This window comes from Labeo rohita, chromosome 15, assembly GCF_022985175.1.
Source record: "Labeo rohita strain BAU-BD-2019 chromosome 15, IGBB_LRoh.1.0, whole genome shotgun sequence".
NCBI classification, from domain to species: domain Eukaryota; kingdom Metazoa; phylum Chordata; class Actinopteri; order Cypriniformes; family Cyprinidae; genus Labeo; species Labeo rohita.
In genome coordinates this window covers 19,729,955-19,756,727 of record NC_066883.1, presented here as the reverse complement: position 1 = coordinate 19,756,727, position 26,773 = coordinate 19,729,955, and the positions used below count along the sequence as shown (strand labels likewise).

The window sequence follows — 26,773 nt, the reverse complement described above, 5'->3', positions numbered from 1 at the left end:
TTTTTAGTAATGTTATATCCTGTCATTTTTATACTTTTTTTAAAATATTTTATTTAGCCTTAACTAAATTTTACTTCAATTTTAAAGTATTTAGCATTTTAATTTTTATTTCAATCAGTTGCGAAGGCATCATATCTATTTTTTTTTTTTTTTTTTTTTGATTCAATAATTATATTTTATTTCAGCTTTATTTGAATTAATTAAAATAATTTTTAATGGTTTACTTTTTAGTATTAACCACACTCTTTACTGTATTTTAGACATGCTTCTTTTTTTTAAAAATCTGTATCTTTTTTCTTCATGAAGTACATTAAAGTGCTGAGGTAATTTGCAACCAACTTACTTATACAAAAACATAACATGCAAACATAAAAACAACTGGGTAGGACACACCCATTGAGATGAAGTGCACTAAACACCAGGATTCTTCGACCAGATCCATTAAATGGTTTGTGGTTAGTTTGTTCACTATTATTACAGCAAATATTATATGATCTACTATTATTAGTTACAGTATTATTGCTTAGAGTTAATGACTTTGCATAATACAAACAAGTATAATAATAAGTATCATCGGTTTAATAAGTAATCCTAGGATTACAATTACTACACGTTTGTTTACCAGTGTGTTAAAATGTTCGTAATATCAATTCGTTTCCTTGTAATTTCATATATTTCCTTTACAGGCGCTAGAAACCCCTTTCACTGTTTGTCAAAGCAAAGCGAAGAAGTCATTCTGGCTTCTGATTGGTCGAGCCGTTGCTCAGCGGTATTATGTTTGTTAACGCAACTGTCAACAAAGTATGATGGCTTTGGTTCATTAATAACATTATTTAGTACTCTCTCGATGTGAGGGATGAAGAATAAAAAGGTGAAACCCTCAAAGGGTGTAAGCAACAGAAAAAGAGGTAAGTTACTTTGGTGTGGAGGTTGTTATTTGTAGCAAATCCGACAGTGTTTTAAAGAGATTTAAAATCTCGTAACCTTTGCGAGGACAAAACCCGCGTCTAAATAGTGATCTGCCTAACTTACCTAGACAGCATTTTAGTCAGCATTTTAGTGTTTAGAGTCAGTAGTACTTATTTGTAGACTGCGCTTCGACAGTTAGGTGAAAAATAAACAGCTGTATTGTAAGTATTGAAAGTTAGAAAACGTAATCTCATGTCTTTCTTACTGTCCACTTTGCAGTGCTCAGTGATGTGTCTCCAACCACCAGTATTCCTCCTCTAGTGGAGGGCCAGCTGAGATGTTTTCTAAGAGTGACAGTGAGTAAAGTGCTGTGGACCATCACTAGACCTCCTCCTGTGACTCTGATCAGGCTCAGATGGTGGGGAGAGTCTTCCAGTGGCACCTTCTTCAGGCCTAGAGATGGACATGTTGATCAGAAAGGGGTAAAATCGACAGCCCGCTTTCCAGTTCGATGTGGACCAAAACAGCTGACGTCCTATTTGACAGGTTAGACTTGGACTGATTATTGACTGAACATACTAAACATATTTAAAGGAGAAGTTCACTTCCAGAACAAAAATGTACAACTAATGTACTCACCCCCTTGTCATCCAAAATGTTCGTGTCTTTTTACTTCAGCTGTAAAGAGAATTATGTTTTTTTAGTTAAACATTTAAGGATTTTTCTCTGTATAATGGACTGATATGGTGCCCCGATTTTGAACTTCCAAAATGCAGTTTAAATGCGGCTCCAATTTATCCCAAATGCGGTCCCAGCCGAGGAAGAAGGGTCTTATCTAGCGAAACAATTAGTTATTTTCTTAAAAAAATACTTTTTAAATACTTTTTAATCTCAAACGCTCGTCTTGTTTTGCTCTCCCTGAACTCTGTGTATTCTGCCTCAACTTCAAAAATAATTTCAAAATCATTCCACATCACTGCAGAAGTACCGACCCAGTCTTTGCAAAGTGAACATGCAAAGAAGATCAAACACCCTTAACAAAAAAGGTAAAACAGCGAGGACGATTTTGAAGTTGAGGAAGAACATGAGATGGGAATTTTTTGACATACCCTAACTGTCACAAACCGGAAAAAAACTGTTCAGGCAGAGTGAGACAAGACGAGCGTTTGACATTAAAAAGTATAGAAATTGTATTATTTTTATGAAAATAACCGATCGTTTCCCTATATAAGACCATTCTTCCTTGACTGGGAACGTTTACAACTGCATTTGGGATCGTGGCACCATGTCAGTCCATTATATGGAGAAAAATACTGAAATGTTTCCTTCAAAAAACATAATTTCTTATTGACTGAAGAAAGAAAGACATGAACATCTTGAATGACAAGGGGTGAGTACATTATCTGTCAGTTTTTGTTCTGGACTTCTTCTTTAACTTTACATGTGTGTGAATTTCAGGTTTTCAGCGGGTCTGAAATGTATCTTTGTTGAACCTGCAGAAGCCATGAATTTATTTATGTTATGCATAACTGAATCTAATATTTCTTTATTCACAGATATGGGCTCATTGGTGCTGGATGTGCTTACAAAGGTTGATCATTTGCCGTTAGCTCGAGCTCAAATTCCTGGGATTGCCCGGCTTTCTTTGTCTAACTCCATAAATGGATATTTCACACTTGTTTCCCCAACATCAGAAAAACTTGGAGAGCTCCAGGTGGGTGAGATGTTCAACAGAGTTCACATTTATTCAGCTGATCAAATTCACTTGTGAATATATTTTATCAAAAACCATAGTTAATCCTATCGCAGCTGAAATCAAATCAACTTGTTTTCTTTCTGGGAATTTGGACTGGGAACATCAAATTAGATAGATTATCAGCACAGCACAAGAGTTATTTATGTGTTGTTTCATGTGTATCGTAGGTTACTCTTGCCCTGGAAGCGTTAACGGAGGGATATGACAGCAGTAGTTCAGTACCCACAACTGATATGAGCCTCGACGCACAGGCTCATCCACAGCCATCCCTGGACCAGGCTGTCCCGAGTGTAAAGGAGACAGCTGGCAGCAGTTCTGGCCACATACCTAGGTTTGTTTTTATCTTTTGGATAATGTGGAGCAAACTGTCATTAGATCACTCTGTTCACATGTTGTTCTTCAGCAACAACGCTCATCCTCAGGACTGATCTTGTAATTAGTTTAAGATTTACTGTGGTCTATGAATGGTCAAGTTAAAGTACAAAAATATTGGATTAAATGTGTAATTTAAAATGTCTTTATTAAAATTATTATTTTACATGAAAAAAGTAATTCTATTGTAATCATTTTCCCCAGTGTTATTTTGGTGTCATTTATATACTATTTATTATTTTTTTATTTATGATCTTTTAAGTTATATTATTATCTCTTTGTAAAACTAATAATAATAATTACAATAATCATTAAATTCAGTTGTTATTATTATGTGTTGTCCATTTATTTTTATTTGAATTACCTTTTTTTATGATTTCATTTAATTTCATTTTAATTTAGTTTTAGTAATATTGTACTTCAACTTAAAGACATGAGGTTTTTTTTTTAGTTACTTGCTAAGGAAACAATTTCTAAACTGTTTTTTAAACACAATTCTTTAGTTTTTAATTTTATCTCAATAAACATTAACAGTAAATTATTGTTCTTGTCCAATATTCTTGTTTTAGAGGGAAGGATTACTTGTATTTTCAAGAAAACAGTAACGTCATGCCAGCTGCTTCTACTGGAAAACCTAAACCTGCTTCAGCCCAAAGTCTTCCAGCAAATAGCCATGCACCTGTTGACCTTTTATCAGGTAAACCTTAAAATCTTGATTCACTGAATTCATTATATTCACATTAATGTTAAACACAGCACTATTTTAGCTTAAATACTTTGTGCCATAGAACATTTATAAGGAATGTTCAAAGGACTGTTCTTTTTAAAATATAGTCCAAAAATTAACATAGTTTCGTAATAGCTCTCAACTTTATGTCAGTATAACACTAAACCAATTAAAAATGTTTCTTTAGAGATTTTGACATCATTGTGATAGTCCTGATGGCAAACCTTTAGACAAAAAGACCAGGCTCTTACACTCTCTTACATGTGACTCTTTTCAGTTATTTACCTGATGCATATGCCAAGTATTTGTTTACTCTTTACTTATTTTTCATGATAAAGTTGACTTATTTTCATTATATTTGACTTATTTATGTTTTTCCTCCAGTTCTTCTGGAGCGTGGGAGCAAACTCAGAAATGCCATGGTGGTTTCAGCCTTAAAATCTGATGTGGAGTCAGATGTTCCTCTGAAGGACATTCCCCTGCCTCTCTCCAAAGACAACACTGATGCCTTGTATGAACTGTTCTTTTTTTATTCAAAAAAGGTAAAAAAAAAATGGCAGAATGTTGATGATTATAAATGGTGTTAAACATTATCTTCCTCCTAAAGGCCAGCCAGACCCTCTTCAGGACAGTTTCTGGAGAACATCCTTCAATCAGAACTCCAGCATCCTTCTCAGGACCTTGAAGAACCAAGTCAGACTAGAGTCAACACAGAGGACATGGCTGTGGATCTACTGCTGGGAAGGTAGTCAAGGCTACCGTTACCTTTAGTTTAAGTGAAGTAAATGGAACTTTGCTCTTAAATACTTGATAAAAATGTGGGAAACTTTTAGAGTGAGTTGAATTATATTGTCTGTGTTTGCAAACTATATGTTTAAATGTTTGTGGTGGCTCTGTTCCTCAGTGTTAATGGATCTGTTCTGCAGTTCTGGGACGGAGAGGGTTCTCTCCCAGATTCTCTTTCTGATCACAGTAGTGTGCTCATGGACAGTGAGCTCAACGACCCTCAGTATGATCAGAGTCTTCTGGAGAACCTTTTCTACAAAGCTCCTGTAAGTCTTACAGTGTAACATGGCAAACTTTTACGTTTAGTTTCCTTAAAGGGATAGTTCACCCAAAAATGAAAATTCTGTCATGAATTACTCACCCTTATGTCATTCCAAACCCGAAAGACTTTTGTTCATCTTTGGAACACAAATTAAGATATGTCCCTTTAAACATATAACTTTTTTTTTTTTTTTTCAGATATCAGATGAATGTTTGGAAGAGGACCATCAGAAGAAAGACCCAGCAGAGAAGCTAGTACACACAGGACCAACTAAAAATGCCCGGTCAGTTACACCAATACAGAAAATCCTCAAAACTCATTTACTTATGTTTTTTTATAAAAGTAAATAAATTAAAAAACCTTTATGTAAATGTTTAAACTTCTTTGTGAATGAACAGAAAAATCATACAATATATTTAGAGTAATAAAAAAAAGTTCAACTTTGAAGAAAAATTCATATCTTCCTATATTTTTTGAAGGCTTGATTCGGAAGATGTGCAGCATTCAGAAGCAGGAGATGATTTCTCTGGACTTAGCATGGATAAAATAGCTTTGCTTGGAGATATTCGTTTTGCCAGGGTCACCATCAGTGAGGTAAAAGTTCCCACTGAGAGTACTTCAAGAAGTCTGTCTAAAAGAGGAAGACCACCCCGCCCCCTCTCACCACAAAGAAATGGTATGACATTTAAGATATTTCACATGAGATAATATTCATAGATCGTATTGGCTAGTGATTTGTGTTCATTTTTAAAAACTAACCTGAACTAATATCCTGTTTATCTAGCTTTTATATTGTGGAGTACCTCTTTCCACTGGTCTCTGCTGGGTATGAAGATGTTCAGCGTGTACCTTCAGAGATTACGAAAGTTGTCTCTAGTAAGGTAACAGATGGCGGTGAGTACATTCTAGAAAACTTTAACAAAAACTAAGAGAAAATATAGCTTTTCAAGCGCTTTAAGGCATTTAAAAAAATATGGAAAAAGACATATTGTTTAATAAGTCTGTAACTACCTAAATCAGTGATTGAAAAAAAAACATTTTTGTCAAATACAGGTATTTTGCCATAGAAATATGATGTTTTTCAAACGTTTATGACTGTTAAAGCGTCAGCTGTGGTCCGATCTCCTTAAAACTTTGCATGTTTGTTTAGAATCACCTGTTGCATGTGCTTGCCTGGCTTTGTGAAGTTTTGAGTTTTTCTTTAGGCTTTATAGGATTTTGGGTAAATTCAGACAAGCGTCTTTTCTAAACAACCCTGTATTCCCAAAGGATAAATTTCAACATTATTATTATTATTATTATTATTATTATTATGATAATTATTGGCCTAGAGAGCCAGGAGAATTGTACTGAGAATTATCTGGTATTGTCCAGATTGAGTAAAAAAATTTGGACTAGTTTCCAAAAGTAGGGTTTTTACATCTTTTCAATTATTCAACAAACAATTTGATTGACAGCAGTGGTACTAGAGGCAAAGTTGTCCGGAATTAGGAGTTCAATCATATGATACGAATATTGCGTGTATGTGCGAAAAACCACACAGTGTATTACACTGTGTATACACAGTGTATGCGATTTACCCCAGTGGATTTCTTTGAAATTTCTATCAGGTCTTTGGGACCTTTTTTGAGATACGCAAATGTCTTTATAGACACTTGTGACACTTTGGAACAAGACCGTGCACACTGATTTCCATGTTGACAGGACAAATGGTTGTGCCATTATAGCCATTTTTATGTTTTTCTTCTCTAGTAGCGCCACTAAGTGGTCAAGCTCCACAATGTTTTTTTTTTTTTTTTCCCTATGATCTCAGATTGAGCTCTTACATAAGTGTTTTGAGTTTGGCTAAGATATCTCATTCTGTTAAGGAGTTCTAGGCATTTTACTAAAAGTGTACCTGCCCCTTTCGAACATTTTGGCATCCCTTTGCGACGGTGAGTTGAAAGTTCAGCTTTTTTGATAATTTTTTATATTAAGTCTCAAGAGAATCTTTCTGCACTGGTTTGGTTCCAATTGGCTGACCTAGGACTAGTTTGCAAAAGTAAAATTTTCAAAAAATGCAAAATACCTGAAAAATTTTCCCAGACTTGATCGAAACTGATGTGTTTTGTTTGCCATGAGCCAAGGATTCCAACAACATAAGACACTTAAGCCTGCAGCTGACAGCTTAGAAGTTATGAGCGATTTTATACTTTTGTTTGCTGTAGCACCCCCGTCAAGCCGACTGGGGCGAGCCTTGGTCACATGGTAGATGGTGTGAGTACTACCATCCCTCCAAGTTTCAAGTCTCTATGACTTACGGTTTGGTCTGCACAATCAGTTTTACATGGAGATCGCTGGTCCGTGATCATTCTGACAATTACAGTAGGGTTTCAGTGCTACGAAGTGGTGTAGTAATCTGGTGATTCATTTTTGTTTCAGTTGTGACGTTTCAGCACCAAAGTTTGTTTCCAGTGAGGTTCAGTAGGTTGACGATTAAACAATGGTGGGAGATGAACGTCACATTCAAGATCTACTCCAGAAATAGCCTTCAAAAGACAGTAAGTGCAGTGTGTGCTAATCACAAAATCAAACAAACCTCAAAAAAAAGCTGTTAGAGGCCTGATCTTCTCTTGTCTGTTGTTTAGCACGTTCTCATTGGATCAGCAATGTTTCCTCTGAGCTCTCTGATGCAGAGTGAATTTCTGAGCATTTCTGCTGCCCTTCCTGTTCAGAGACCAGATGGAAACACTGATAAACAAGCAGTTGGTCCTCTAAAGGTAATGCATCGCTCAAAAGATCCAAAATTAGGAGATTGTATTGATCTCATGATTCTTTGTCCCTTATGTTTTTTTTAAGGTGTCATTTGAGTTGGCAGCAGACAAGAATGATTTCTCTACCAAAAAGAGACCTGCAAAACGAATGCTCAGTCCAGCAAGACCTCTTTCTTCCCGTTTGACTGAAGAGTATGATGGACCACAGGGTTTATGTGTCAGCGACTGCAGAAGAGACCCGTCTCCTAGTGCAGGTGTTCATCAAGTCCAGAGTATCCTGATACCTCCAACCAGATCACGATCCATATCACCACACGTCAGATACCAGAGCTCTCTTCATGAGCCTCTGCGGCAGGAAGAGGAGGAGACTGAGGTTTTACTTCATATGTTGCTCATGGTGCCTGATGGGAAAGATTTTAACTGTGCACCCATGCAGCCCAACGTCTACTTAAACTGTAAACTCCTCGGATCCGATGAAACCGCTCGGTCAACAGTGAGCTGGGGTCAGAAACATCCATCGTTCGGCTTTATTCAGGTTGGTGCTAAACACAGAATCATTCACAAGCTTTAACCATATTACTTAGTGGTGGATATCATCAGGGTTCCCACAATACAGTATTATTTAGAAAATGTAGTTTGTTCTTTGTTTTTAACTTAATTTCTAATATGATACAGGTGGCTCCAGTTGCACTGACCAACAAACTGTTAGAGAGAATGAAGAACAACATGATGGTTGTTGAAGTTTGGTTGAGGGCCAGTAGCTCAGACCATGATAAACTTCTCGGTTTGGTAAAACTACTTCTCCACCAGTTCTACATGTCCTTCAGGTAGATCTGTCTATCTATCTATCTATCTATCGTTCTATCTATCGTTCTATCATTCTGTCGTTCTATTTATCGTTTTATCTGTCGTTTTATGTATCGTTCTATCATTCCATCTATCGTTCTGTCGTTCTGTCTATCTGTCTATCTATCGTTCTGTCTATAGTTCTGTCATTCTGTCTATCATTCTATCATCTATCGTTCTAATGTTCTATCTATCTATCATTCTATCTATCGTTCTATCTATCTGTTGTTCTGTCTATTGTTCTGTCTGTCTATCCCTCTATCTATCTGTCTATCTATCTATCTATCTGTCTATCTATCTATATCATTCTATGTATCGTTCTACCATTCTATCCTTTTATCGTTCTATCTATCCTTTTATCATTCTGTCGTTCTATCATCTATCGTTCTAATGTTCTATCTATCGTTCTGTCTATCTATCTATCGTTCTATCTATCTGTCATTCTATCTATTGTTCTATCGTTCTGTCTGTCTATCCCTCTATCATTATAACTTTCTATCTATCTATCTATCTATCTATCTATCTATCTATCTATCTATCGTTCTATGTATCGTTCTATCATTCTATCTATCCTTTTATCGTTCTGTCGTTCTGTCAACTTTCGTTCTGACATTCTATCTGTCTTTCTATCGTTCTGTCTGTCATTCTAACTTTGTCTATCTATCTATCTATCTGTTTCTATATATATCGTTGTCTGTCTGTCTGTCTGTCTGACTGTCTGTCTATCCATCTGTCTATTTTGTGTTCTATCTGTCTGTTTATCATTCTGTCTATCTATCATCTTTATCATATCGTTTTATCGTTCTATCTATCGTTACATTTTTCATTCTATCTATCATTCTATCCATTATTTTATCTATCTGTCTATCTAGTTAAGGGGTTCAAGCAACATAAATCTATTTTTATTTAAACGAAATGACAAAATTGCATAGAAATGACTAAAACAAATTAAAATTAATACATTTAAAAAATGTTAAAAACAACTGAAATAAAATTTCAAATTATTAAAAATATGAATGATATAATAATAAATAAAAGAATAGTAAAATAACACTGAAACAGAAGCTTAACAGTTTTTTTTTGTTTGTTTGTTTTACTCTGTCTCCAGAGACCCCAAGATCACAGAACTGCTCTTGCAGTCTCAGTATCCAGTGGTTGGAGTGGACAGTTACATGCCTGTGGTTGATGTATTCAGCGGCGCCACTCGTGGAAACCTCAGGGTGTGTCTAGCAATGGGTCTAGCCCAGCAGATCACGGCACTGCAGCGAATGAGGGATGACGAGCTGACCCACGTATTACCATTACCTCGACCAGCGCACATGTTAGATCATCGGCCACATGTGGAAAACAAGGCTAGTTCACTTTAAAACTCCCAAAAGTAGCGTTTGTGCCTAAAGAATGAAGCTTAGTTTGTTTCTAAATCAATGTTCTTGTAGGCCAGTACCACTGTGGATGTTCTGCGTGAGCATGTCTTCATGGTCCGAGTAGAGAGAGTGAAGGGTCTGACGCCTCTGCAGTCCACAGTGTGGGGAGAAGCTGACTGTTACATCCAGTACTCCTTCCCTGCACAGAATGAGTCGAGTGAGGACACGGACCCACATGTTGTTGAGAGCAGTAAGCTGTTTTCTTGCTGACTGTATGAAAAAAAGTTTTTGGTTTTTTTTTTTTTTTTCCTCTATTCGGCTCAACCAACTTTCTGTTTCACAGATGTGGAGCTCAAGGCCTACCGAACTGAGACCACTCTCTGTGTGCCTGACCCCATGTTTGGACATAATGAAACTCATGTCTTGCTGGCTTCTCCTGAAGTCCCGGTGCAAAGAATACTGTTAAGCTCACTAGCCAGTCAGGGGATGAGGAATGGAGGAGGAGTGCAGTTTGAGGTTTGGTGCAGGTACAGTAAATTAAGAAATTGTAGTTTAGTCCTGAATTTTATTTATTACATTGTTGCATTTAAAATGTATTTATTTTATTTGGCAATATGTATTTATTTATTTGTTTGTTTGTTTGTTTGTTTGTTTATTTACGGTACTTACATTTTCTCTTTTATTTGGTAATACTTTTTGGTTTGGTTCTACTCATTTAGTTACTTAGTTGCTTTTCATATTTATCATTTGAAACATGGCTTTTTAGCAGTGTGTGTTGTTTTTTTTTGTTTTTTTTTTAACATTTTAGCATGTAAAAGCACGTTTTGGCATTGCTTTATTTATTTATCTACACACTAGCATTTAAAATGTGTTCATTGTTTGGCAATAGTTTTACTTTTTATTCATTTCTTTTACATTATAGCATTTAAAAACATGTTTACATAACATAGTTTATAAAAACACTTTATGTGGTTTTATTTATTTGTTTATTTATTTATTTGCCTTTTACATTTAGCAAATAAATTGTGTCTCTTTAGCGAAGGTTTATGTTTGTTTGTTTATTTATTGTGTCTCTTGTTTGGTAATGTTTATTTATTTATTACATTTAAGCATTTAAAAACATGTCTCTTTTATTTGGTTTTATTTGTTTATTTATTTGCTTTGTACATTTTAGCATTTAAAATTTGTCTTTTTTTTGGCAATATTATTATGATTTCTTTCTTTCTTTATTATTATTATTATTGTTTTGCATTTTAGTATTTCAAACATGTTTTTGACCATATTTGATTTATGTACTTGTTTGTCTCTTTTATTTGGTAATATTTCTATTTATTTAGTTTACTTTTAACGTTTAGCAATTAAAATGTCCCTTTAGCAATAATTTTTTTACATATTAATATATTTTTTACATGTCAAAGCATGTTTTTTGGCAGCTTTTTTAGCTGATTTATTTACATTCTAGCATTGAGAATGTGTCTGTTTTGTTTGCCTGTTTATTTATTTATTTATTTATTTATACATTGTAGCTTTTAAAAACACGTCTCATTATTTGGTTTTATTTATTTGCTTTTTACATTCAGCATTTAAAATGTCTCTTTAGCGTTTTTTTTTTTTTTGTAAAAGCATGTTTATTGGCAATATTTTATTTATTTATGTTCTATCATTTAAATGTCTTTTTTGTCAGTTTTATTTATTTATTTATTTATTTATTTTTTATTTATTTTTGCGTTGTAGCGTTTAAAGCGTCTATTTATTTGGTTTTATTTATTGATTTGTTTCTTTGTCTATTTATTTGTTTGCTTTTTACATTTTAGCATTTAAAATGTGTTTTTTGACAATATTTGATTTACTTATTTGTTTTTTTTACTTGGAAATATTTTCATTTATTTATTTGCTTTTTATGTTTAAACATTAAAAAATGTTATTTTGTGTTAGCAATATTTTATTTGGCAATATTATTTAATTTTATTCATTCTTCTTTTTATATTTTAGCATTTAAAAACATTGTTTTCATTTAATAATGTTTTTATTGTTTAATTCTGTTTTCTGTATTATTATTATTATTTTTTTTTTTAAACATGTCTCTCTTTGTAAGTAATATTTTTGTAATATTTGTTTGGAAAATATGACTTTTGCAGGTATTATTATCCAAATGTTAGAGATCAGCTAGTAGCGAGAGGACTGCTGCCCATGTCCAAACTATGCGCCATGGTAACTATGCATAAACAGGGTCAAACCGATGCACAACTTTTCTCCCTTCCTCTGGTACCAAGAACTGATCGACCTGTTCACACACAACCTCTGCCCCCTGGTAGTTGCATATCTAATTATCTTAAAACTCCATACAGATAACATGCACATAATCATTATGAATTTGAAACAATGCAATAACCTAAAACCAGCTTTTATCTGTGCTTACCTGTAGGGCTGCTTGAAGTGAGCGTTCAGTACAAGTCTCGACCAATGAGGAGCATAGGAGTGAAAAGTGGGGTTGTGCCATCCCGCAGAGTGACACTGGTTGTGCAGGTGCACAGAGCAGCTGGATTGCAAGGCGCTGCCAAGTGAGTCAATCTGCTTCAGATCTGCCTTTAGCTTTTAACCAATTACCCCAACAGCAATCTAGTTTGATTAAACTGATTCAACATTACATAACCTATAATTTTGGCATTTTTCTTTTGTTTCTCAGAGCTCTTGCAGATATAGACAACTCATTGCAGTATTACTCTGAAGTGGGGCTCAACTCCTTCATCACCATGCAGTTGTCCTTCCTGCCAGACAGTGAGATTCGAAGCACACGTGTAGCGGCCAGAAGTTTCTGCCCAGAGTTTGAACATCACGCTGAGTTCTGCTGTAACCTGCTGGTGCAGAGAGACAGCGGGGAGAGCGTCAGTCTGGCAGAACTCCTGCAGGAGGCAGTGGCCGTCTTCACTATTTACAACAGAGATACACGCAAAAGTGAGTGAGATATGTTTGAGATGTCGTTTTGTCATGACACACTTCTGTTAAGGATGTTTGGATACCTTTGGGCATAGGCGGAGTTTAGACGGGAGCCAATCGTGATTTTGTCTGAGCTATAAAAAAATCGAAGAGTTCATATTTTTTCATTTTATTTATATTATCTTATTATTTTAGTGGATAGAATAAGTACGTTTTGGGTAAAATAATTTCAATTTAAGCCTCATATCCCTCAACTCATGATTCTCAACCTATCTTGATAGAGAGGACTCTCTTTTCGTTATTTTCCCGCTTTTGCAAGTTAACTCTTTGGCTACATCAGAAACAAGTTTCTCAGTTATGAGGAAAGTAGGGCAATTCTAAATGTATTTTAATGTAGAATATGTTACATAAATTACGTTACTTAAATATATGAAATATAGAACATATATAAAAATAAAATTCTGCCAGTGGGTGCCCCACCATGCATAAAAGTAAAACTCCACCTATGCCTTTGGGTTGCAAATTACTCCACCAAAACATGCAGCTTTTTATTATATAATCCTGTCATGCAAAAGATGTGTGTAGGTGTATATCTGTGTTGTAAGGAATGAAAAAGAACATGGCTTTTATTGTGTGGGTAGTTATTTTAGTTTATTATTTTATTTGTTTTTTTTTATTTTTTTTTTTTTTTTTTTTTTTTAGTTCTGTTTGAAAAGGATGATTTTCCTGTTTGGGAAATTTTTAAGTCAATTTGTTTTTATTTATACACCTGCAGTTTAGTCTTATTTTAATATTTATTTTTTAATTAGTAGTATTATCACTCCATTTCAGCATTTTAAATATTATGTACTGTATATTTCTTTCATTTCATTGTAGTGGCTGATACAACAAGATCAAAGGACATTGTCTTGGGCACTGTGAAAATTAGGCTTGCAGATCTGATTTATAAACAAAGTGGTAAGAAAGTCTTTAGGATTTGATATATATATATATATAAAATTGTAGTGTTAATTTATATGTAATGTAGTGTAATGTTTGTACATTTCTATTTAGCTTTTATATTTTAGCTTTTAAAATTATCTGCTTTGCTTGAAAATGTTTTTATTGTGTTAGTTTTATTTAATTATTTATGCTATTTTATCCAAAATACAGTAAAACAGTACTATTGTGAAATATGTTTACAATTTAAAACAACTACTTTCTATTTTAGTATTACTTGTTTTTATATGTTTGTGGTAATTTACACTGGCATTCAAAAGTTTGGGATCAGTGAGATTTTTGTTTATATTTTTAAAGAAGTCTCTTTAAGCTCATCAAGGCTGTATTTGCTCAAACGAAAATTGTGAAATATTATTACAATTTAAAATAATGGTGTTCTGTTTTAATATGCTTTAAAATATAATTTATTCCTGTGCGCACAGCTGAATTTTCATCATCATCTCTCCAGTCTCCACATGACCCTTCAGAAATCATTCTAATATGCGGATTTATTATCAATGTTGAAAACAGATTTTGCTGCTGTGATACTTTTTTCAGGATACTTTGATAAATAAAAAGTCCGAAAGAACAGCATTTATCCAAAATAGAAATCCTTTTTAACAATATACATGTACAATATATATATATATATATATATATATTTTTTTTTTTTATGAATACCTTTATTTAGTAAGGATGTGTTAAATTGATAGGGATAGATAGTAAAGACTTTTTTTTTTTATTTAAAAAAAAAATTTTTAATCAATTATGTTCTTTTTAACTTTTTATTCAGCAAAGAATCCTGAAAAAACTATCACAGGTTCCAAAGAAATATTAAGCATATTGATGATAACGGAGTATCAAATCAGCATATTAGAATAATTTTTGAAGGATTGTGTGACACTGAAGAATTGTGTAATGGCTGATGAAAATTCAACTTTGCATGAAAGGAACAAATTTTTTAAAATTATTTCATAATTTTAAAAACTAGTAAAATAGAAAAACGTTTTTTTAAATTATAATAATATTTAACAATATTACTGTTTTTTTTCTGTATTTTTGATCAAATAAATGCAGCCTTGATGATCATAAGAGACTTATTTAAGAAACTTTTTAACAGCGGTTTGTATGTAATATAATTTATTTCCTTTTTTTTACATTTTAGCTTTGTAAAACCTTGTCTGTTATTTGGCAATGCTTCTAGTAAAGTATTGAATATTAATAGAAATATAATTATTATTATATTTACATATTGACAGGCATATCTGGCTGGTACAGTCTTTCTCTACCTCCGAGCACAACATCATCTCACAGTCTGACTTCAGCAGGAGGGCTTGAAGTCTCCATCAGTTTTTCCCATCATGCAGATAGAGAGCGAGTCATCACTTCAGCCCGTGGTCTGGGATGGGACGTGAAGCAAGACAGTGAAGAAGAGGCAGACATAGAGGACGAAGACACTTTGGAAGCCAGCACAAAGTCGCTGACATTGTCACTTTCCATGCCTAGAGTGTGGCTTCCCATCCATTGCCTGCTGCTGCCAGGACATGAAGACTTACAGCGTTCCACGTACTGCTACTACAGATACAAACTGTACAACCAGCAGACCGTCTGCTCTGAACTTAGACATCCCGTTCCAGACGAGAGTGAGGGAGGAGAAGGTTTAGCCACGGTGGCATTTCAAGGGAGCAGAAGCGTGGTGCTGAGGCGGACTCAACCCCTGCGCTGGTACCTGAGGGAGGAGAAGCTGGAGGTGCAGGTGTGGGTGGCCTTTGGGAAGGAGAAGAGAGTCAGGCCTCATAACGCTGACCGTCTGCTGGGCTCTGCCTTTGTGGATCTCTCTGCTCTCGCTGGGACCTTGAAGCACCACCAAACAATCAGTGGTAGATGTTTGCTTTTTTCTTATTTATTTTAAAGCAATAAAGACACATGGAAGAAAAGAGACACAATTTTGATTAATCTTAATTGCATTTTAGTCCATATATTGTACCATGGTTTTAGTTAGTGCCTAAAGTGCCAGGCAAATCCTGTCCATGATATTTCCTTTGCTTTTATCTAATCTAATCTTATCTTATCTGATCTTTCGTGGTAGGTGTGTATCCTTTGTTCAAGCGCTCCGCTGTAAACCTGAGTGGCGCTGCTCTCAGAGTCCATATTACTGTCACAACAGACTCTGTTCAGCATGAACCTCAAGCCACTGAGGAGCTCAACAGCTCAGTAGAAGATGAGGAGGATGGAGACCTCCCCACCACAGTGCTGTCTAGACCATCTCAATCCCCCAGCAAACAGCTGATCAAATCAGCTGTGAACACTGATGAACCACCAGCCAAAGAAATCAACAATGAGGACACCTTCATAGCCAACGTTACTGTGGACAAAGCTATGCATCTGAGCCTGAAGGGTAAATTAACCACAGTTCTGTCATGACAACTCTCAGAGTTTACAATAGTAATGTACATGAAAATGTCAAAGGAGAAGTTCACTTCTAGAACAAAATTTCACAGATAATTTACTCACCCCCTTGTCAGATGTTCCCGTCTTTCTTTCTTCAGTCGATAAGAAATTGTTTTTTGAGGAAAAAAAATCAGGAATTATTTCCATATAATGGACTTCAGTGGTTCCCCCAAGTTTGAACTTCCAAAATGCAGTTTAAAAGCTTCAAAGGGCTCTAAACGATCCCAGCCGAGGAACAAGAGTCTTGTCTAGCAAAACGATCGGTCATTTTCGAAAAACAAATTGACAGTTATATATACTTTTTAACCTCAAAAGCTCGTCTTGTCGAAGTCTGTGTAAACTCTGTTTTTTTTTTGTCTCGTTTTCTTCCCCAACTTCAAAATCATGCTACATCGCTGCGGAAGTACCAACCCAGTGTTTACAAAGTGAACATGCAAAAAAGATCAAACCCCCTTTACAAAAAAAATATGGTAAAACAGAGATGTAGGATGATTTTGATGTTGAAGAAGAAAATGAGACAGGAGTTTTTCAACATACCCTAAACTTTACTGAACCCGAATTACACCAACTACGCATATGCATCGCAGATGCCCAATTGTTTCGCCAGATAATACACTTCTTCAGCTGTGATCGTTTAGAGCCCCTTGAAGCTGCATTTAAACTGCATTTTGGAAGTTCAAACTTGGGGGCACCATTGAAGTCCATTATAGGCAGACAATTCCTGAAATGTTTTCCTCAAGAAACATAATTTCAATATGTTTTTGATCTTAGCAGAATAGATAGTACCAAGTCTTGCTACTGGCAATGCATTCACAGACATGCTGCTGTGAGCATGTTGGAATTAGTGCTACTGCACATATAACATATGTGACCCTGGACCATAAAACCTGTCATAAGGGTCAATTTTTTTTAAATGTATACATTTATAGATTTATACATCAGCTGAAATAAATGAATCATCTGGAATAAATAAAGCTTTCCATTGATGTATGGTTTGTTAGGATAGGACATTTGGCCGAATATCTTTAATCTTAAGAAAAATGCCTTTAAAGGTTGTCGAAATGAAGTTCTTAGCAATGCATATTACTAATCAAAAATTAAGGTTTGATATATTTACGGTAGGATATGTACAAAATATCTTCATGGAACATGATCTTTAATTAATATCCTAATGATTTTTGGCATAAAAGAAAAAATATACCGTGCTACTTATGAGTGGTTTGTGGTCCACGCTCACATATAACATACATAACATTACCCCGTAGCAGATCTATAAAGGTGGAGCTGGGGATGGTGGAGGGTTTCTGAAGCTCGCTGTAACTGCTACAGCAAGCACTAGCCAAGTATTTGAAAACTGAGCAACAAGCTCATTGGCTGCTGATGTGAAACGAACCAATCAGCTGTGCCATGTGAATAATAATGTAATTATATCAGATGGAGTTAGAACCTATCGGCTTGCAGGCATCTAGAGTTTCATGACAGAACTTTGTATTTTATTACATATTTGACTTTTCTCATTTGCAAGTACCTTGTGTATAAGATGTTTTAACGGTGTTGTCATCCTCAGGTTGTCCTCTTGCTGAGCGCGGTGGAGGATTGCCTAGTTGCTGTGTTTCTTACGCCACCGCCGATGCCCCGGGCACAGTGACCACAGCACTGATCAAAGACAGTGACTGCCCTGTGTGGGACCACCAGCAAGAATGCAGGTAAACCCATTTAAACCCATTTGACATTTCTCATACTTTCCCATGGGCCCTTTTCATAGACAGTGATGTTACCATTTACTCGTAAAATTCATTTTTTAATTAAAGATTAATGTACATTTTACAGCCCTATACTTTGTGTTCATTTAGCTTGGTAATAAATTACAAAAAAATAAGTTGATGTTACTGCATTGAATGACAGTCAATTTTATCTTTCTTTATTCTGACCAACCAATCAATCTCTCAGTATTTTTTCTCTTTTGTGAAGTCATAGAAATGTTATTGAGGATTCTTTCATTTCTATTGGGGCAAATGGGCACACAAAAATTATACCTGTAGATTTAATTCACCATTATGGATTTACCCAGCTATGACGTCTGGTTCTGTGAATCATGGAAAATGTTAAAAGGGTCCATTGACGTTCTCAAGTGGGTGACAGTAAATGCAAAATGGATTGTTTTCATAGCATAGATGCTCATATGGCCAAATGCGTGTGAACAGGCTACTTTTTGACACCTGCTGCCCACGTAAGAGTTATGTTTTACTGTCTTACTGACACATGAGTGTTATATGGCGCATTCAGTGCACCTGTGAAAGTGATGTAAATCGTGACCAATTAAAGGGATAGTTCACCCAAAAATGAAAATTCTGTCATCAATTACTCATCCATGTTGTTACAAACCTTCCATTGTTAAAATAGCCCATGTGACATCAGTGGTTCAACCTTAATTTTAAGAAAGCGAGAATTTTTTATACGTAGAGAATTTCTTGATGTATCATTGTACTCTCGTGAAAACGCGGTGAAGACTAACATGGAAGAGAAAAAATTGTTGAATAAAGTCATTATTATTTTATTAATATTATTTGTTAGTTGCGTTGATGTCTATGCAGGGTCAGAAAGCTCTCGGATTTCATCGAAAATATCTTAATTTGTGTTCTGAAGATGAACAAAGATCTTACAGGTAATTAATGACAGAATTTACATATTTACATGAACTATTCCTTTAAGAGGGGAGTGTCTCGATGAAATCCGAACACAAGTGGTCACAAAAGATGCATGTAAAGACCAGGTGGAAATGGTCATGTGATTATCTATCTTAATACCAGGTGGGCCCATGTTAAACTCGTGGCTGCTTTGTGTGTGTGTCTGTTTTTTTTTTAGGCTGTCGAAGGAGCTTCTTTTGGATCCCCAGCAGTCCTTGGTTTTCAAAGTTTGGCATAAAGGAGGTAATGACATAGCAGTCATTCACAACACCCTAGCATTGCGGCAGCAGGTTTTGAACAGGAAGCCACCACTCATAGGCCACGTTCACACAGCAGCAGAATACGGTTGTCAGTCCTGTAGTCGAGTCCTTAAAGGAGAAGTCCACCTCCAGAACAAAAATTTACAGATAATTTACTCACCCCCTTGTCATCCAAGATGTTCATGTCTTTCTTTCTAAAGTCGATAAGAAATTATGTTTCATGTGGAAAACATTTTAGGATTGTTCTTCATATAGTGGACTTCAATGGTGCCCCCAATTTGAATTTCCACAATGCAGTTTAAATGCAGCTTCAAACGGCTCTAAACGATCCCAGCTAAGGAAGAAGGGTCTTATCTAGTGAAACAATCAGTCGTTTTCTAAACAAATTGATAATTTATATACTTTTTTTAACCTCAAATGCTTGTCTTATCTCGTCTCTGCGATGCGCATGCCTAGTCTGTGTAATTCAGTTCACACCTGTAAGTAAATGCTGTTGTTAATCGCAAAAACTGAGAGTGTGAATGTAGGAATATTTTCATCAGAAAATATAAAAGACTAGTTTTGCAATGTATTTCCTTTGCAGAGGTCGAGCGGGTGATTGGATTTGTGTCTGTAGACCTGTCACCACTTCTGTCAGGATTTCAGTCAGTTTGTGGCTGGTATAACATCACTGATTTCAGCGGGCAGTGTCAGGGGCAGCTAAAGGTCTCTGTGTCTCCTCTGAGGGCAGTACAGGAACTACGTGCACAGAGACTGCCAGCCCAGGAGGCTGTTGTTCCAGACTCAAGTGTAAGCCATTTATAGACCATGTGACACTGAAGACTGGAGTAGTGGCTAATTAAAATTCAGATTTAACATCACAGTAATAAATTACATTTTAAAATATGTTACAATAGAAATCAGTTCTTTTAAACTGCAATAATATTTCACAATATTACTATTTTTATTGCATTTTGGAGCAAATATATGCAGCCTTGGCAAGCATCATTAAAAATAATTTTAAAAAAATCTTAATTTTTGACCACTACACTGTAAAAAAACAATTTGTTGAGTCAACTTAAAATAATTTGTAACCTGGCTGCCTTAAAATTTTAAGTTCAGTCAACTCAAAAAAAAATGTATTCAACTTGAAATGTTAAATTATACAAAGTGACAACTTATATATTTGAGTTGAATCAACTTCAGATTTTAAGGCAGCTGGGTTACTTACCCATCTGTTAAGTTTAGCAAACACAAATATCTAAGTTGTTACTTAGTACAACTTAACATTTCAAGTTGACTAAACTTATTTTAGTTGACTGAACTTAAAATTTTAAGGCAGCAGGGTAACATTATTTTAAGCTGACTCAACAAATGGTGTTTTTTATTTTTTTACAGTGTAGTGTATAAAAATAAAAAATCTGTTATTTTAACCTGAAAGTGTCAATACAGTGAGATGATTGTCTGTTTTTTTTGCAGGCTCTCTTCAGTACACTTCCACTTTGCTATCAAACGACAGCCACATATAGCAGCTTTCCCAGCCACATCACTCGATTCTCAGAGCAGAGGATCAGCACCCCTCCTGAACAGTTTGAAAGACTGCTCTCTGACCGGTATTTATTTAGGGAAAAATATATGCAAGCTGTCTTATTATCAGATTTACTGTCTGAAGTAATACCTATGGGAATGTGTTTTCAGATCCAGCGTGACGGATCGCCACGACGAGCACATGGACAACATAAGAATGTTCCATCAGACTTTGCACGAGGAAGAGAAAGCATCTCACTTCTCTTTGGCAGGAGATTCCCACCCATCCAGTTCAACACTCTTCTCTGCCCTCAGGTACCCACGATGTCTTCCGCTTCCTAGATGAAAGTTTAAAGGGATAGTACGCCCAAAAATAAAAATTACCCTCTGATTTACTCACTCTTAAGCCATGCTAGGTGTATATGACTTTTTTTTTCAGACGAATACAATCAGAGTCCTGGCTCCTTCAAGCTTTATAATGGCAGTGAATGGGTGTTGAGATTTAGAAGCCCAAAAAAGTGCATCCATCCATCATAAAAGTGCTCCACACAGCTCTGGGGGGTTCATAAAGGCGTTCGGAAGCAAATATATGCATATTAATGGAGTTTTTGTTGCTTTTAAGGAAAAACCTGAGTGAGCTGGATGATATTCAAAGATATTTTAGCCGAAAGTTGTCTACTCCAACATTCCCAAAGCTGAGTGAGTTGGGAGGAACCTCCAGGCAGGAAGAGCACAGAGACTCTGGGACAGACGCCACACAACTGCTCCTGAAGTCCAGTCAGCTGGTTGGAGAGGTCAATAACATCATAAAAGGTGAGTCAGTTGTTATCTGTAGTGATTTTCTTGTTTATTTAAAGGCATTTTAACTTTACATTTATTTTAAATCAGGCTTAAGTGAACACCACACAGAAAAAGCACCAACTGCCCATAAAAGCTCTGCTACTCTTGATGCACTTGAGGAGCACTTAACATCTGGAGTTGATCAGCTGATATTATCAGAGTCTGACAGCTGTGAGATTGAGCCGCGCTTTCATAAAGACTCAGACATGATGTTGGAGGATGACGATGACGATGACGTTTCACCCATCAGTTCTCCTGCTCCTGCAGAGACCAGACAGTCACCAGCTGCTCTTGAAGATGAAAAGCTCCACCACAGCTCCGGCGATCACTCATCTGATGAGTGTAAAGAAGAGCAAAAAGACGAGGATGAGCATGAAGACTTTGAGGAAACTTTAATACAGCCTCGAACGCTCAATGAGGTCACTTCAGTCACAGACAGAACCAGTCCTTGGACCAGCTTACTGTCTGACCCAGATATGGGATCTCTGGAGAGTCTGGAGTTAGTGCAGCATCACGCTCATGACGACACCATCCACACTCGAGAAGAGGATAGAAGCAGCAGAGAACTTCGTCCAGATTTTAACCCGCAGTCATTGACCGTAGAATCACAAGGCATTGATTCTGATTCAGATATCTGTGAAAGATCTGAAACTGAGCTGGAGACATTTAGGGGTGACGGTGCAGTTGCCACAGATCATCGGGAACAGCAGTCTTCTCCAGATGGTCTGGATGGAGACGATGCTCTTTCTAGTATCAGTGAAGATTATGAGCAAAGTAACAGTGGGCTTGAAGAAAGTGGCGAGAGACCAAATTTGCCTCCCTCTACAGAGTCTGGTTCAGAAACGGATGATAAAAGTGATGAGAGGACCGCAAAACTGTATCCTTCCGAACTTTGTATGACCCCCAAAAAAGTCAGCATGTGAGAGCATATGTAGCTGATTACCTCAAAACAAAATTCATGTTGTGCCTCAGGTTGTAAAAACCAACAAAAGAAATTGGCACTTGCCCCATAGAGATTCTAAGTGAATTTAAAATAGAAGTCTGTGGGACAGATGTTTTAAACTGCTTATTATTATGTGATATCTGGGTTATTTCATCTAAACTCCTCTGTGCAGTTTGGAATCTATAGAGATTCCAAATTTCTTCCTGTCAGCTCACCATCTGGAGGCATCCATGAGGGCTTTGAGGATGGCACCTGTCTTTCCATCAGCAACAACTGAATCTGTGAGTACTCTGCCTTTTTTTTTTAACTACAATAAACCTGCTGCAACTGTTTGGTAATCCTGAAAAAGTTAAAGGTACTGTGAATATGTATATATGTGTGTATATATATATATATATATATATATATATGCTCTGAAAATAGGTAACATTTAGCGATCTGGACATGGAGCCTAATTTAGATCCCCATATCTCTGGGACTGAATGATGTAGGGCCTTGAAAATTAAGATTTCAAAATAAAAGTTCATTAAGAAGTAGAAAGATATTGCAATATCTTTAATACTTCTTGATTTATAGGCACACAAACTTTGGAAAAAGAATATTTATGGCACTTGACAGAGAGAAACGAGATGCATCACTATTTGTAACATTATTTGTTCTTCAGGTATTCCTTTTCAAAAGAAAAGAAGTGTCATATTTTTGCAAACTGACCCACCTTTTGTTTTCAACCACTGAAAATGTGTACATTTTATTGATTTACTCATGGAGCCATATTAAAAATTCAGTATCTCTGGAACCTAATCCCATAGGGCATTAAAACTAAAGAACAAAAGGAAAGTTTGTTAAGACCCAATATCTAAAAGGACATTAAAATATCTTTAATACTTCTTGAGTTACAGGCATGCAAACTTTGGAGAAAAACTTGAAAACCTGAAAACTAAAGTGTAAATATAAAAATATTTAGGATACATGCTAAGTTCACATACTTGTTTCTCTGAAAAACAGTGCTACAGCCCATTATTCGACTTTTAAATGTGTGTTCTGTGTCAGAATGTCTGTATTTGTTTTCATCTGTGCGACTCCACCCACTGCCAGTTTACCCAATAGTATTTCAACACCCTTGGTTGCCAGTTAGTGGAAAACTCTGCAAACAAACTGGGTCAGAGATTGCAGATTTTACCCAACCTAAAAAGCCTCAAAGTCCAGCTAAAAACCTATGACCAGGTTCTAAGTGAATTTAAAATGGAAGTGTGTGGGACAGATGTTTTAAACTGCTGCTGCTTATGTGATATCTGGGTTATTTTATCTTAAACTTTCCCTATTCTGGAAAAGGGGGCTTAGAGCACCAGCTCATTTGCATTTAAAGAGACATGCATGGAAACGGTGTGTTTGTGTTACTGCTTCTACTCAAAATAGGCATTTTCAAAATGATATAATAAATGATCTGTGGGATGTTCAAATCTGAGTAGGGGGTGGGAGAAAAAACTTTGTAGGCTAGAATTTGCAGGCTACCCATTTCAACTGCTAGCTGTCAATATCACATACTGCATCTTTGAAATAGATAGATAGATATTTTCATTTATAATTAAGACACTGAAGATGCTATATCTATCTATCTATCTATCTCTTTTTGGGAAAGAAAAATTGTTGGGCTCAATCTAGTCTGTTGGTTTCATTCATGACTGACTACATTTTTCCAGTTTTCCTTGTAAGCACAATCTACAAATTTTCATTAATCTTGGTATACACTTTCATATTTGTAAAATTATTTATCTGTTTTTAAACCTGTCATGATTTAGTTATTACATTTCATTCTTTTAGGAGACTGCAAATCCTGGAAATCTATATAGAAGAATGCCTCGATCAAGACCTAGCATCCCTCCGTCACAGAGAAGTGAAGAGACCAAAAGAATTGCAAAAATATTTTCTTCAAAGTTTACAGAAGAAAGTTAGTAAATTCTTCTAATTTGTGTGTGTGCTTGTTTTAAGTTTTTTTTTATATTTAAAATATTTGATTGTGATGCTTATTTATTTCTTACGTGACACAATATACTTTTTAACAGTAATTTTGGATAATGTGAGCATTAAAAAAGTTGTTTATTTACAGTAATGAACTATTTTTGTAATAAAGAATTTTGTATTTCCATATATGGGTAATTGTTCTTGAAGGTCCCGTTTGCACTATTTAGTTTTACCTCTTATACACATTGTCAGCTTGTCTGGGGCAGTTAATGTCTGTCAGACCGAGCTGCTCAAAAGGCTAGAAGCATTTAGCTGACAGATGAGAAAATTGGCCAATTTGAGCTGCTGCAGACAATGCCACATACTGACAGTGATGTAACCAAAGTATTATCCAGAGACAAAAGAAGCCAACAGCCAGACAAAAGCTCTCCTTTACCCTCTCAGCCTGTTTAATGAGCTCTAATTAGAGAGATGAGTCCGATCAAGCAACTGGTCCTCGTGTTGACCTTCTTCTAAACCAGATGAATCAGTTGACAGACTCAGAGCTATAGAAGATGACAGCAAATTAGGCTAAAAACATTAAATTAAAACTATTAACCATCACCAATTTTAAACCGTTTTTGGTTTTAAAATGCTTTTAAAAACAATTTAGTGCTTTTTCCCAGATCAGCAGCACACCTATTTTAGGGAGTCTGGTAAATATTAGGTTGAATCTTGTCAAGTGGCTGTAAAGCAGCATGTCTTTGTGGCCATCGGCGAGTCTCAGTGCTCGATTCGTTTTTGGATATCAAAGTCAAGCATGTGTCGACACAGCCATGATGCTTTAGAGGAGGAAGATGTGATGTTGGAGATAAATGAGGACACTGGAAACCAGGCAGCAAGATAACAGGAGCGCTGCCGGTGAAAACACTGATTGTGTTCGGTAAGTGCAAGAAGTTTGGATGATGCCCAAGATGGCAAAAATCAGCATCTTGATTGTATATTTGTCCTTGTGTGATGAGGTTCTGGATCTTCTCAGCTTGAAAAAGCCGTCGATGACACAACGTCTGAAAGCTTTGAAGTGATTCCACAAAATCTGTCGGGAGAAGTTTTCCTTCTATGAACTTATGCCAGAGAGTCTGGAAAACAGAAGACAGACATCTGAATCAGGCTTTAAAATCATGCTCAAGTCATTGAGATCATGAAAAATCTCAAATGTACCTGAGATTGACTCAAGGAATGATTGGTCTTCTCCTTTAAAAGCTTATGAATTGCTCGAAGATCGAGTTTCTGCTGCAAACTTTCTGCATATGGAAGTATTAGATCAGATATAGTGACACACAGAAAAAAAACATCATATTACAAGGCTAACTTACCCAGCTTTCTCTGTTTTTGTCGCACTGAAGACACCATTTGACCAAGAATCTGGTACTTTTCAGCTAAAAGCTTTTTAGAGTTGTTCAGATGTGGTTGATTTGCTAAGTTCTGCTCTGCAAGCCAACCGTTGGAGGCCATCAAGATCTTTTTACACCTCTGAAGATGCTGTAACTACAGGTAAGTCTTTCAGATAAGTAAGTCAAGTACAATGACACTACAAAAGTATTTAGACACTTTGAAATCAGTAATCATCTGTAAACAAATGCTACCTGACACCTAGCTAAACTAAACTTAATTTTTTGTCATTCTTGATAGGGTACTTGTTTGATGTTGAACGGTACCTTCGAATTGTGTCTGACAGCTTCTCGCATCATTTCTTCATCTTCCAGGAGCTCCAGAAGTTGAGTAGTGTTCAAACACTTGAGATAGTCCAAATTTAGCATTGAATCTCCTTCATGAGACATTTCAGCCTATTTATGATGTTGCTGCCTCTCACTCAGGACTTGAGCTACTGATTCTGTGAGATCATGCTGCATTTGTACATCTTGTAACATGATCACCAGCTCCAGAGAGGTTGGTTACTAGGGACTGAGGGACTGAGCTTTCACTGGAGCCAACATACCAACACAGAACTACACGTTCTCTTCCAACACCCTCAATAAATGTAGACCAGAACAGGCACAAAAAACATGAGTCAGGATCTTTGAAGGCCTTCAGCCCCTTGGAAAGCTCTAGAATAGTTAGAATAACTTAAAAAAAAAAAAACTTGGGGGTATATTCTACTGTTTAGATATGAGTTATCTATGTTTTGTATTATGAAACATACATCATTTTACCCTCTTATATTTGCAAATGTGGTAATTTCATAAAAACAAAATTAAGAAATACAACATATCCCCCTTTTTTTCCTGTAAGCAAGGATGTGGCCATTTTGTAAATTTTATGGGTCTCATCTGCATCCAGCTATTTTAGGCTGTGCAAAACAGCTTGTTTTGCTGCTTCATTTTACCATATCATCATTGGATTGTAGTGCAGTTTTACCATCTACTACACACTGTTATTCTTCTCGTTATTTTCC

At 35.9% G+C, this 26,773-nt stretch overlaps 2 protein-coding genes across 2 annotated transcripts; one reads left to right on the top strand and one right to left on the bottom strand.

Moving 5' to 3' along the window:
- The first annotated feature begins 762 nt into the window (after positions 1-762).
- Positions 763-24,514, top strand: c2cd3 (C2 domain containing 3 centriole elongation regulator). Its single transcript, XM_051129067.1, is given in 34 exon segments — positions 763-908; positions 1,189-1,455; positions 2,466-2,623; positions 2,833-2,996; positions 3,607-3,734; positions 4,149-4,275; positions 4,372-4,509; positions 4,669-4,816; positions 5,010-5,095; positions 5,292-5,466; positions 5,469-5,488; positions 5,597-5,706; positions 7,234-7,352; positions 7,440-7,571; positions 7,651-8,100; positions 8,241-8,392; positions 9,520-9,763; positions 9,848-10,025; positions 10,119-10,302; positions 11,914-12,086; positions 12,201-12,336; positions 12,462-12,730; positions 13,589-13,669; positions 14,950-15,570; positions 15,780-16,088; positions 17,709-17,847; positions 19,007-19,071; positions 19,672-19,877; positions 20,547-20,680; positions 20,766-20,909; positions 21,217-21,407; positions 21,483-22,311; positions 22,550-22,658; positions 24,199-24,514. Coding segments are annotated over 34 exon segments (6,570 nt in total). The 5' UTR covers positions 763-856; the 3' UTR covers positions 24,331-24,514.
- Positions 24,515-24,810: 296 nt separating this feature from the next.
- LOC127177655 (vacuolar protein sorting-associated protein 37C) lies at positions 24,811-26,180 on the bottom strand. Its single transcript, XM_051130047.1, has 4 exons — positions 26,037-26,180; positions 25,695-25,866; positions 25,540-25,622; positions 24,811-25,457 (listed from the first exon to the last, which is right to left on the bottom strand). The coding sequence occupies exons 1-4, from the start codon at positions 26,157-26,159 to the stop codon at positions 25,023-25,025; spliced, it is 813 nt and encodes a 270-aa protein (XP_050986004.1). The 5' UTR covers positions 26,160-26,180; the 3' UTR covers positions 24,811-25,022.
- Between the last annotated feature and the right edge of the window lie 593 nt (positions 26,181-26,773).

What these genes read in the sequence shown, in the direction of transcription:
- LOC127177655 (XM_051130047.1), bottom strand. Translation starts at nt 26,159, where the DNA reads ATGTCTCATGAAGGAGATTCAATGCTAAATTTGGACTATCTCAAGTGT. An exon ending in CTGTCAGACACAATTCGAAG is followed by an intron (nt 25,867 to 26,036) that starts GTACCGTTCAAC and finishes ACTTACCTGTAG; the next exon opens with TTACAGCATCTTCAGAGGTG. An exon ending in ATTCCTTGAGTCAATCTCAG is followed by an intron (nt 25,458 to 25,539) that starts GTACATTTGAGA and finishes TCTGTTTTCCAG; the next exon opens with ACTCTCTGGCATAAGTTCAT.